A 12,806-nucleotide genomic window follows, 5' to 3' on the forward strand; every position below is an offset into this window, starting at 1 on the left:
GACTAAGTGCACCTTATTCATTGAAAGAACCTCACATAATAAAGGCTTTGGTAACTAGTGTTGTGGGTTGTGTCTGAAGCTCTGATGTTGAGGTCAAAAGATCTGAATATTACCAAACCCTTATGCCTTTTAATGCCTAACCACTGTATTTTTATAATTACCACTTACATGAGAATTGTTTCACATTATACCCAAATAAAAAGACCCTCCTCGGGGATAAAAATGGATGATTTTTTTTAAAGATTAAATATCAGATTTTTTTTAATTTAAATCAGATTTTTATTGTTATTTAAATTCTAAGTTTTTCTCTTCGATAATAAACCTGTTTAAATTGAAATCTGAACTTAATACAAAATATGTTAAGGACTAACCTTATTATAATATCTTAAAACATTAAAATAAAGAAATTATAATGCTGAATCTATGAGCCTCTATCACAAACTCTGAATTAAAGGCTGCTTTTCTATACAAACAAAGTAACAAGAAAAATCTAACTTTTGAGGTCGAGCTTTATAAATATGGCACAATAGATCATGTACTGTTTTAAGGCCTTGTTTTGTTTAATAAAAATAAATTTTATGTGCTGTAATGTGTCAAAATTAAATTCCAGCTACCATCCTAATGCAGCTTGTCACAAATCATGAGCAAAAAGCTAATCATTCACCATTTTTTTTAACATACACCTCTACCCCAATATAACGAGACTCGATATAATGCAGGTTCGCATATAACATGGTAAACCTCTGACACGCTGCTCTGAGCAGCGTATTAAGGGTGCCGGACCAGGCCAGGGCCGAGGGGTTTGATAAGGGGCAGAGGGTCTCAGGGGCAGTCAGGGGCTTCTCCCAACCCCCAGGTCTGGAGGGCAGGTGATGTGGGAGGGCACTTTTGGGGACCCTGCAGTCCCAGAGTGGCCCGGGGGCTTAGCAGGGGGCCGGAAGCAGCCCGCTCTGCTTCTCTCGCCCCGGCCCCAGCCGTGTTGCTCGTGGGAGGGAGCTTGGGGGAAGGGATCCCCCCTGCACTCACCAACAGCGGTGGAAGCGGAGCAGCCTGGCCCCAGCCCACTCCACTCTGCCAGCTCCCAGCCGCAGCGCTCCGCTTTCCGCCACAGGTGAGTACGGGAGTACGGGGGGGGGGGGGGTGTCCTTTCCCCAACCTACCCGCACTCACCGGCGGCAGGAAGCGGGGCGCCGCGGCTGGGAGCTGGCAGAGTGGAGTGGGCTGGGGCTGCCTCACTCCGCTTCCTGCCGCCGGTGAGTGCGGGGGGCGTCCTTTCCCCAACCTCCCACTGACTGACGGCGGGAAGAGGAGCAGTCCAGCCAGCTCCACTCCGTCAGCTCCCAGCCGTGGCGCTCCACTTCCCGCAGGGCAGGTGAGTGCAGGACCTTTCCCCAGCTGCCCCCCAGCGACATGGCTGGGGCCGGGGCAAGGAAAGCGGAGCGGGCTGGGGCCACGTCGCTCCGCTTCCCACCGCAGGCAAGTGCGGGGGGGCATCCTTTCCCCAACCTCCCCACATTCACCGACGGCAGGAAGCGGAGTGCTGTGGCTGGGAGCTGGCAGAGTGGAGCAGACTGGGGCCGCGCTGCTCTGCTTTCTGCCGCTGTGTGCCTGTCAGGGGGTGGGGGGGTGGATTGGTGGCGGAGCAGTTAGGGGACGGGGGGTTGGGTAGGGGGTGGGATCCTGGGGGTGATTAGGGATGGGGGTCTCTGGAAGGGGTGGTCAGGGAATAAGGAACGGGGGGAGGGGGGAGCAAGTTTAATATAACACAGTCTCACCTATAATGTGGTGAGATTTTTTGTCTCCTGACGACCGCGTTATATCGGGGTAGAGGTGTATTAAAAATGTACAATTAATAAGAATCTGAAAATATTAAGCTATGTAATTGCTTAAACAAATGTATATAGTTATAGTGTACCTTCCTATGTAGCAAAAAGATGTACCAAACCTAGTGTAAAGGTTCTAATTAATTGTAAATCAACATGTTTTAAGGTTATATCAATCAATAAGGATACATCTCTCTGTAGAAAATAATTGAAGCACAAATGGAAAAGCTGATTAAAACTGATTTAAATATGAAGTAAAAGCCTTGATTTAAATAATCTACCCTGGCCCCACTTAGTAGTTTACTGCTACTGGTCGTTACTTAGACAGAATTCCTGGGGAATCAGAATGACAAGTGGTACATAGACAACTTTCCTATGACTACCTGAAGCATTAGTCAATACTGGCTCAAATTTAGCCTGGGTATAAGTGCATATTATTTCCACTGGTAACAAACAGGGAGTTGCACCTGCTTATGCTACGACAGGGGTAGGCAACCTATGGCACGCATGCCAACGGTGGCACACAAGCTGATTTTCAGTGGCACTCACGCTGCCCACGCCCTGGCAACCAGTCCGGGGGGCTCTGCATTTTAATTTAATTTTAAATGAAGCTTCTTAAACATTTTAAAAACCTTATTTACTTTACATACAACAATAGTTTAGTTATATATTATAGACTTATAGAAAGAGACCGTTCTAAAAATGTTAAAATGTATTACTAGCATGCAAAACTTTAAATTAGAGTGAATAAATGAAGACTTGGCACACCATTTCTGAAAGGTTGCCAACTCCTGTGCTAGGGATATTTTTGGTCCATTTTGTGTTATTTTTCAGCATGCAAGTCTTTTATTACAAATGTGTGTTGGATAAAAAATTATCCTTCAAAACATATGTCAACTTTATTTTATCAACAAAATTTATTTTGATCTTACAGTTAACAAATACCTGAGAATACAAATGCACTTAAATCAGGAAATGCAAAGGTATAGTTTCTACAGTAACTACAACATGGCCCCCTAGTACATAAGTAGTATTTTGCATTGCTGTATATGCCATTAAATGCACACAAGCAATATGGCAAAATACAATTGCAACAGGTATTGTAGCATTAAGTTTCTTTATTTCTGACCACGCTATTAAAACCAGCTTTTTTAAAAAATGCTCATCTGAAGGATCCTGAAAAAATTAATTTACCTGGTGTTCAAATTATCTGCCTTGGCCTCACCATACTTTAGGCCCCAAGCCTACAAATTGTTCCATGCACGCAGCCCACATGAAACAACTTGAGGGACCAGGGCTTTAATTTGTGAACCTTCTAAGGGGAGTAAGATGAGAAGAGTACTCTCTGTCCATTGGATAAAGTAAAAATGATTAATAGAACCTTGTCAGATAATGTTTATTTCAAAAGATATTTAAAATTGGTTTGGAGGTTAATGGTTTAGAGTTAAATCAGATTATTATACTACAAGAGCTAACCGTCAAGAAATCCCTCTTGTAGCATACACCATAACCAGTTATCTCTTTTAAATAAATTGATTTATATTGTGGAAAATAGATTTCGATCTTTTCTATTTTTAGAAAAGTACAATAACCATTTTCCTTACTAAATTATGTCATTTATAATGCACACACAAAAATCTCTACAATTCTAGCAAATGAAGAGCAGTTAGTGAGGAACAAGAGAAGCTATTATTGATGCCATGATCATAGCTCTAAAGAGTACAGAACTAACTACAGTAAAACATATGGCAAATTTGATTTAATATTAAAGATTTTTGTAAGCACATGATTATAGCTCAGCTGCAGTTAAGTCATTTATATAAGAATTATTTGTTTTACACAATTATTAGCTTGGCTTTGTATCTACTGGCATGGTGGGTAAGTTTCACATCTCATGACAGGATTGAGGTACACTGTAATAGTAAGTCTGAATCCAGGACACTGAATGCAACCCTGGGGTTTCATCCTGTCATCCTAATATGTTTTTTTCCCCTTCAGAAGAAAAATGTAATGCCTTCCATACACTGACCTGAGAATACACTGATCTCACCTGAGATAGTGATCCCCTTGTAAGTCTTGCTATTCTATCACTACCCAGGGATGCTGAAAGCATTAGTCTGATTCCTCCCTCCCTCCCTCCCTTCTAAACCCTAGACAGAAAAATTAAGCAATTTAGATCCCCAGACATGCATGCAACCTTTGCTTGCTTAACATGCAACAGCTCCTTAGGCCAACCAGACTAGCCATCAGCAGATGTTATTTCACCATATTTATCTACCGAAACAAAACAGAATCTTCTGAAAGGGTGTGTGGGTATAGATCACAAGGTGACCAAAAGCCTTAATTCAATACATCTCAACCCCAGCTTTCAGAAAGAAAATGGAAGATAAACCTAACTCTTAATAACTGGACTACATTCAGTATTAGATGTCATGCTTTCCCCAGATCTCAGTTAATAGAGCTGACCGCCAAACTGGTCATTTCTAAGTAAAACCCACTTATAGGTCACCTCCCTATGGCCCATTACTTCCATTAACCACCCAACCACCCTTCTTCATAGTACTAAATACACAATGGTACAGATCCAGCTCTGCCAATTCTCACTTACTTGGAGGGACACTTCATCATTCCAGATTATAAAGCAGGCTTTGTATGATGATAATTTTGAATTTACACAGATCCTTTCATCCAAAGATTCTAAAAGTACTTCATAACACTTTTGTAAACCCCCATATTCTTCCATAGATGAGGAAACTGTAGCATAGTTAAGTAAATTGTCCAAGGTCACAAAGCAAGGCAATGGCAGAGCCAGGAATATCTAGGTAAAATTCCTGACTACTCTAACCAGCAGAAGAGGCTCCCTTTTCTTTTTTAAACGCATCTTTCTCTTATGATTAAGGATTTTAATGTGCATTCTGATGACTTTCAAAATCTCAATAAGACTTTTGAAATTCCTTTAACTGTCAAAGTCTAACAACATTGTTGATCTGAATAAAAAAATTCAACACTACATATTAAGAGCGGAAATACAATTTTCCCTAGTAAGTTCTTTCTATCAGAGTCCCTCTTACTAGTTTATCAACCAACTATCTATTAAAAGATTGAAACTTGTAAAATCAGCTGGTTATGATCCTTAAAACACCAACTGTGTTTACATACTATATAATTACCATATAGGGTGACCTGATTTCCCAGTTTAATAGGGACAGTCCCGATATTCCTGGCTTTTTCTTATATAGGTGCCTACCCCCCACCCCGTCCCAATTTTTCACTCTTTCTATCTGGTCACCCTATTACCATATGATATCCAATGTAAATCCATAGACCTAACCAACATAAAGCTTATGAAAAGGGCAAATAAATCACTGTCTTACATAGTGGACTATTATGATTAGATGTAAGTGATTAAGGGAGTCCTGAAATTAAGTGCACAGGGAGCAGAGCATAAAGCGAGTGTTCACAATGATGGCTGCAATCAGCCCTCCTGCAAAGCAGCACAGAGGGCTCTCTCTCTATAAAAAGAGCTGGGATTCTCAAACATCTCAGGCCTGGCTTAGGGAAAAAGACTGACAGGCAACAGCTGAGAGTATTTTGTATTGACCTGTAACATCCTGGCATACCAGGGAGGGTGGTGGTGAAGGAAGCTTTCTGATGACATAAATAAACTCCAAGTCCCCAAGCATTATATTATATGGGCTTTTATTTTCAGCAGTTTAATCCACACTCCTACAAAAAGCTTCTATCCTTCAAATAATCCAACCCCTCACCCCCAAACAGGAAGAAATCTTTCTGCGTTTGTCATCTGATAACCGGCCTCAGTGCCAATGAAAACCAGGCTTCCCCCTTCCACGGTACTAGCCCCATCATTTGGGAATAAACCTCATCTACACGCCCCCAAACTCCTTCTCAAACCCTACCACACACAGATGTCTCCTCCCACCCCAACCACCTGGGCCGGGCAGCCCCCCGCCAGCACCCAGCCCACCCCACAACCCAACCCCCCCTTCTCCCAGCGCCCCCATGCACGCGCACTCCCTCCAGCCCAGCCTTCCCCACTACACCCAAGCAAACCTCCCCCCCTTGCCCCAAAGGCCCCGCCTCGCTCTCACCTGCCCGCCCCCCCCACCCTCCGCGCCCCGGGCCCGAAACTACCCTAACGGTTTCTTTGGAGGCGAGGGACAGGCCGAGGCTGGGACACGGAAACCGTTACCCGCCCCGCGCCCGCTGCTTGCCGCGCCTCCTCCCCCCGAGCGATACCTTGTAGAAGGCCCCGTTGGAGCCGCGCACTTCCACGGTCAGCTCCTCCATGTTGAGACCGCAAAGGACGCCGGGACGGGCTTCTAGAAACTGTCACCACGGGGGGGGGGGGGATCTGGGCTCCCTTTCCGAGTCCTCACACACCGCGGGGCGGCGCCGCCTCGGCTCCCTCTCCCCGCGCACGGGGGGCGGGGTGTTCCCGCTCGGCTCCCCGGCCCCTCCCCACACACTGGAGCGGCTAATTCCCTCTCACGCCGGGCGGGGCCTGTCCCCTGCGAGCTGCCTCTTCCTGCACGGGGCCCCTCTCGCCCGCCCCGGGGAGGAGCAGGACTGGCTCCCCCGCGGCGCGGGCTGACTCCTGGCGCAGCCAGGGGCTGGCTGCCGCCTGTCCCCAGAGCTCCCTCAGGGCCGCCCCCCAGAGAGCGGGGCGCTGGCTAGTCCCCCGCCGCGGGCGCATTACCCTCTGACCGAGGCCTAACGCTACCCAGCCCTGCCCAGCCCATTTCCCTCAGGGCCCGACCCGGGAGAGGGGTCTCGCGTCCTTCCCAGACGCGGGATCGCAAGGGAACGCCCTGCACGCGCCCACAGCCAGGGCGGAAGCTGGCTGATCCCCAGGAGATGGGGGCTCACCCCACCCCCACCCCGCCTGTTTACAGCCGCCAAGAGTGGGGCTGAGTCTCGCAGGACAGAGTGCCTGGGCACTACCCCTTCCCCCGGGCATGGGCCCTTTACGGTTAGACCCAGGAAACCTGTCTCCTTTCCCCACCCAGGAGAGGGGGGGGCCTTCCACAGGCACAGGACAGCAGGCTACATTGTTCATCCCTTGCTCACCACCTCCCACACTAGGGTGACCAGACAGCAAGTGTGAAAAATTGGGGGTGGGGGGGGATAAGCGGACTCTATGTAAGACAAAGCACCAAATATCAGGACTATCCCTATAAATCGGGACGTCTGGTCAACTCTATCCCACACCCGCTTCTTCCACCACTCCCACAATGCTATTGTTTACTCGTTGTTTATGCCCTGCCAAAGAGTTTGGATCAAATGTTGTGAAGGGGGAGGCATAACATTGGAAGCAGAGTTGCATGTTGGGAAAGAGCAGGGTGTTGAATGATGGAGGAAAGATGCAGGAAGCAGAATCCAGTATGTTTAAATCACTCAAAGTTTGATAAGCCTTATGCCTGTCATCATCCGATTCATTTGGTATGTTATGTTCCCTTCTTCCTCAACCATTTGTCTGTCTTCATCCTTTTGGATTACATGTACTTTGGGATAAGGGCTGTCTTCTGTGTTTGGAAAGCACCTGCACGTTGTGGACACTAGTATAAACAAGAATCCCCTGGAGAGGGAGGATCTCTAAATACACAGGAGGGCCTGACTCCAAGAAAAAAGGCTTATGTGTATATAAACAGACACAGGAGGGCAGGACTTTCCCGCACATACAAATGGGGCCCTGGCCTCCCCAAATTGCAGCAGTCTTTTCCCGAATAGGCACATAAGGGGCTGAAGAGGTGGCTCTCCAAATTCACACAGAAAACCCTTAGTCTGGGAAATGATGCATACAACTCTGTGCACTACATAGAGGCTCAAAAGGAATATTATGTAACAAACAGTTATGCAACCAAAGATCCAATGGCAAAACATTTAATTGTTTAAAGACCTTCTCTGGGACGTCTAATAATATTTCTGAAGCTATTCATTGTTTCAGAGTTAAATATTTGGAAAAAATTGTATCATGGGGTAAGAATGAAACCTTAAATATTAGGTATCATCCTCAGCAATAAAAATGGCAAACAAAATTCCATTGTGTATTAATTAAGGTATGTAATAAGTATCAAATGAAGTTACTGTATTTTAGAACTGTAAGAAGCATCAGTATAACCATATTTGGAATATTATGCACAGTTCTGGTCAATAATGATAACAAGAATTGGCTTGAGCCAATGTAATCTGCATGTGAATTTGACTGATTAAAATTGTTTTGCTGAAGATATGCACTTGATGGTGTTTAAAAGGACAAGCTTGTTTACAGACTATTAGTGCGGCAGGTTGCTGCAGCTGGGGAAAAATGGGGCACAGGGCAGCTGTTTTCAGGAGGTTGGACAGCCACTTGGAAGCAATCAGACTGAGGAAGATGACTGCACCAAATTCCGCTTTCATTTAGATGACTGTAAATCAGGAGTGACTACTGAAGTCAATTTAGCTACTCCAGATTTGCACTGGTATAAATATGAACAGAAACTTAAGACCATTCATGAATCTTCTTTTCTATTCGCTAAGAACAAGCAGGCAGCTTGCAATAATTAGCATGAATAATGCCCATCACAGACTAAATTTTTAATGTACTGTAGCATAATTTAATCCAACAATAGTATTTAAAGGCCAGATTTGTAAAGGTATTTAGGTGCCTAATGATACAGTTAGGTGCATAGTGGGATTTTCAAAATTGCCTAGGTGCCTAACTCCCATTAATTTCAATAGCACTTATATGTACCTAAATACCTTTAATAATCTGTCTCTAAGTGCTTTGCCTAATCAGGGCCAAAGTAATTTCAATCTGTGTTTTATGAAAAGTTTTTACTAATAACTGGTTAAGTCTAGATAAACGTCTAAAGTTTGAATGCTTATCAGAAGCCATCTTGGTCTAGAAAACCGGATGGAAATCTTGAAAAAAAAATTCCCATGAGCATTTTTTGTAAATTGTTGTTCTGCCTAGATTGCAAGCACCATGAAAGTATTTTAATGCATCTGGTTCCAGCTAAAACATAGGAAGTGAAGAGGCATGTGAAAATAGTAAAAGGGTTATAGGAGGGGTGTGATAGGGTACTGGGCAAGAACTGATGACTCAGCTCTCTGTCACACCAGCTCCCATTAAGGGAAGTAAATTGGAGCTGGCTAGAGAAAACCTGTGCCTGATTGGGCGGGCAGCTGTCTCCCATTCACCAATTAGCCTGGAGCTATATATAAGGCTGGGAGGGAGAGGAAGCAGAGCAATAGCTTTTCCCTCCTGGGTGTAGACACTAGAACTCAAGCTGTGTGTGGTGAAAAGGTGTCAAGAGCACAATAATAAATTACTCCAGTAATTACTCAACTCCAGGGTCTCTGAGTGACTTTGTTAGCACAGCAGGAGCCAAGAGGGTCCTGCAGTGACCCTGCTACAGGGGGAAAGAAAGTAATTTAAAAATAGGAGTGGTCTAACTTCAAAATGTTTAAAGGTTTGGTTTAGATACACATCCAAAAGTTCAGCTGGAAACCTTAGTAAGACTTTTATTTCTTGAGATATGCGCACTCAAGAGTATCAATTCCTGTTCTGTTGTTCACTGTGGACCAAATCTTGCAACGCCATGCAAAGCCCAATAGGTTGCACACATACAAAATGGGAAATGACTGCCTAGGAAGAACTGCGGAAAGGGACCTGGGGGTCATAGTGGATCAAAAGCTAAATATTAGTCAACAGTGTAACGCTCTTACATCCTAGAATGATGTTTGCTTTTTTTGCATTAGCAGGAGTATTGTAAGCAAGACATGAGAAATAATTCTTCCACTCTACTTCATGCTAATTAGACCTCAACGGGAGTATTGTGTCCAGTTCTGGGTGCCACATTTCAGGAAAGATGTGGACAAATTGGAGAAAGTCCAGAGAAGAGCAACAAAAATGATTAAATGTCTAGAAAACATGACCTATGAGGGAAGATTAAACAAACCCATTTTTTTCAGTTTGGAGAAGAGAAGACAGAGCGGACATGATAACAATTTTCAAGTTCAGAAAAGGTTGTTACAAGGAGGAGGGAGAAAATTGTTCTTCACCTCTGAGGATAGGACAAGAAGCAATGGGCTTAAATTGCAGCAAGGGCAGTTTAGGTTGGACATTAGGAAAAACTTCCTAATTGTCAGGGTGGCTAAGCACTGGAATAAATTGTCTAGGGAGGTTGTGGAATCTCCATCATTGGGGATTTTTAAGAGCAGGTTGGACAAACACCCGTCAGGGATGGTATAGATCAGGGATGGGCAAACTTTTTGGCCTAAGGGCCACACCAGGGTTGCACAACTATATGGAGGGCTGGGTAGGGAAGGCTGTGCTTCCCCAAACAGCCTGGCCCCTGCCCCCTATCCACCTCCTCCCACTTCCCACCCCCGGCTACCTCCATCAGAACCCCCAACCCAACCAACCCCCTCCTTGTCCGCTGACCGCCCCTCCCAGGACCCCGCCCCTATCCATCCCCTGCTCCCTGTCCCCTGACCGCCTCAACCCCATCCACACCCCTGCCCCCGACAGCCCCGGGATTCCCACCCCTATTCAACCACCCTCTGCTCCTCGTCCCCTGACCACCCCCTCCTGGGACCCCTGCCCCTAACTGCCCCCAGGATCCCACCCCCTTATCCAACCCCTCCTGCTCCCTATCCCCTGACTGCACTCCTGACCCCTATCCACATCCCCGCCCCCTGACAGGCTCCCTGGGACTCCCACTCCCAACTCCCCCCTGTTCCCCATCCCCTGACCATCCCCCAGAACCTCTGCCCCATCCAACCACCTGCTCCTCCCTGACTGCCCCTCAGGACCCCCCACTTCCTTACCCAACCACCCTGGCCTGCTCCCCATCCCCTTACCAGCAGCAGGAGCTCACAGCCGCGACATCTGGCCAGAGCCAGCTGTGCTCCCCACGCTGCCCAGCGGGAGCGGTGAGCCAGAGCGCGGCCCGCACGGTGGCATGGCTGCGGGGGAGGGGGAACAACGGGGGAGAGGCCGGGGACTAGGCTCTTCATTCCACAAACCTTCCCCACTGTATTAAGACATAGGAGCCTTCATGGAGCACAGCTTTAGATCTCCAACTTGTAACTTCTTTTTCACATTTGAGCAAGTGCTTACAGAAAAGGGGTTTGGATTCTGAGTTGTGGAATTAGAAATGGCATAAAACTGATTACATGTAAGATACTAATTATTGTAGAATATTTTTCATTATGTGAGATCCCAAAGAATTTGTTTTCATGCTACATGTAATCCTGTAAATCTCACTCCTCAAAAGTAGTTCCATATAAACCAATAAGACTATTCCTGGGAGTACTAGTCATTTACATAATGGATTTTTTTAAATATACCTTGACAAAAACTATGTTAAAATTGAGTTAAGATACCAGTTATATGGCTGAAATAATTACAGGGATATTGTAATTACCTCAAAAATCACCCTTATAAACCCAGGTAATTCAGAATTTAAGTTAACTTAAATGAAATCCAAACATTACAAGTGCAGAAATACTCAAATAGGGCACTCAAATAACTTTAACTCTGCTCTAGTGACTTTATGCAATAACCATATGTGTATGATTAAGGAATTTAGTGTCTGTGGTCCCAAACAGGATTGAACTGATTTTTTAAAGACACACTAGATTTCTCCCTCCACCCGCCCCCCCCACCATCCCATGGCTGTAGAGAAAAACTTGTATGTACCCTAATGGCTCAGAAATAAGAAAGTAAATAAAAAAAACCTTTTTATTATTGTTATATATTACAAGGTAGGGTGACCAGACAGCAAGTGTGAAAAATCGGGACAGGGGGTGGAGAGTAATAGGAGCCTATATAAGAAAAAGACCCAAAAATCGGGACTGCCCTATAAAATCAGGACATCTGGTCACCCTATTACAAGGTGATCAACTCTTTCTGTTACAAGAGATGTTAGTGTCTTCATTGACTTACAAGCCTTTCCAGGAAAGCGAAAGGGAGCTGTTGCATTTTACTGGGCATAGACCCAGAGCTTTGTTATTAAAAACAAGAGCAAACTGTCTAAACATATTTTTCCTTGCAGAAATATTTAGGCAAAATTGATAGTGTAGACAAATTCAGACTTCTCTTCATTTACTAACCAGAAGTGTTATGATCTTGTTTTTACATTCCATTTTACACATGAAAAGGCTACTGTTACATTTATGGTACACACACAAAGATATTAGATTTTAAAAATTACTCTTTTTGAAAGGTTGCAATTTAATACTACTTTATTTCTTAGAATCTAGAACCCCAATACCCAAGAACCCAAAACCAGAGAGAGACAAAGCAAACTGCTCGATAAGGCAGAGAGGCACAACAACTCAACTCACCTTGCTCTGGGTTGGCTCTTCACCAACTGACTGCTGAAAAAACAGATCTCACACACTTCTGTACAAAGCCCTCTAGCCTGCAAGCAGGACCAGGAAACCCCTTGCAATTCAACCAGAGGTTATCGGGCCATTACAGGAGTGAGTGTGTGAAGCTCTGTGGCCTGGGATGTGCAGGAGGTCAGAGTAGATGATCACAATGGTCCCTTCTGCCGTTATAGTCTATGCAACTTAAAGCGATAGCTTGTAATTTTAACACAGTTTTCAGTACATCACAGCTACCACTTAGTGACCTCTGTGATGCAATGAAAAACAATCCCTGCTAACTCCTCTTTCAAGTGGTTTAAATGTCTGTGGCTTGTTTGCTTGTTGTTAGGGTTGCCAACTTTCTACTCGCACAAAACTGAACACCCTTTTCCTGCCCCGCACTCCTCTGAGGCCCCGCCCATGCCTGCCCCTGCTCTGATTCCCCCCCCCGTTCACTCCATCCCCCACCCCCCTGTCGCTCGCTCTCCCCACCCTCACTCACTCGCTCATTTTCACCAGGCTGGCTCAGGGGGCTAGGGTGTGGGAGGGGGTGAAGACTCCGGCTGGGGCTGCGGGCTCTGGGGTGGAACCAGAGATGAGGGGTTT

The 12,806-nt window shown here is 45.4% G+C and overlaps 1 protein-coding gene across 4 annotated transcripts in view; it reads right to left on the minus strand.

Moving 5' to 3' along the window:
- The window catches only part of FXR1 (FMR1 autosomal homolog 1), a 70,862-nt gene extending 58,559 nt beyond the window's left edge, over positions 1 to 12,303 (minus strand). Inside the window, exon 1 of one of the 4 annotated variants that reach the window (XM_039488424.1) lies at positions 6,081 to 6,626. In XM_039488424.1, the coding sequence (XP_039344358.1) occupies positions 6,081 to 6,131 (51 nt within the window). In that variant the 5' untranslated portion in view covers positions 6,132 to 6,626. Of the gene's footprint in view, positions 1 to 6,080; positions 6,627 to 12,176 lie in introns of those variants that run through there. The other 3 variants (XM_039488423.1, XM_039488425.1, XM_039488426.1) reach the window with 3 other exon arrangements.
- Between the last annotated feature and the right edge of the window lie 503 nt (positions 12,304 to 12,806).

Source organism: Mauremys reevesii, linkage group 9 (genome assembly GCF_016161935.1).
Source record: "Mauremys reevesii isolate NIE-2019 linkage group 9, ASM1616193v1, whole genome shotgun sequence".
In the NCBI taxonomy this organism is placed as follows: Eukaryota; Metazoa; Chordata; order Testudines; family Geoemydidae; genus Mauremys; species Mauremys reevesii.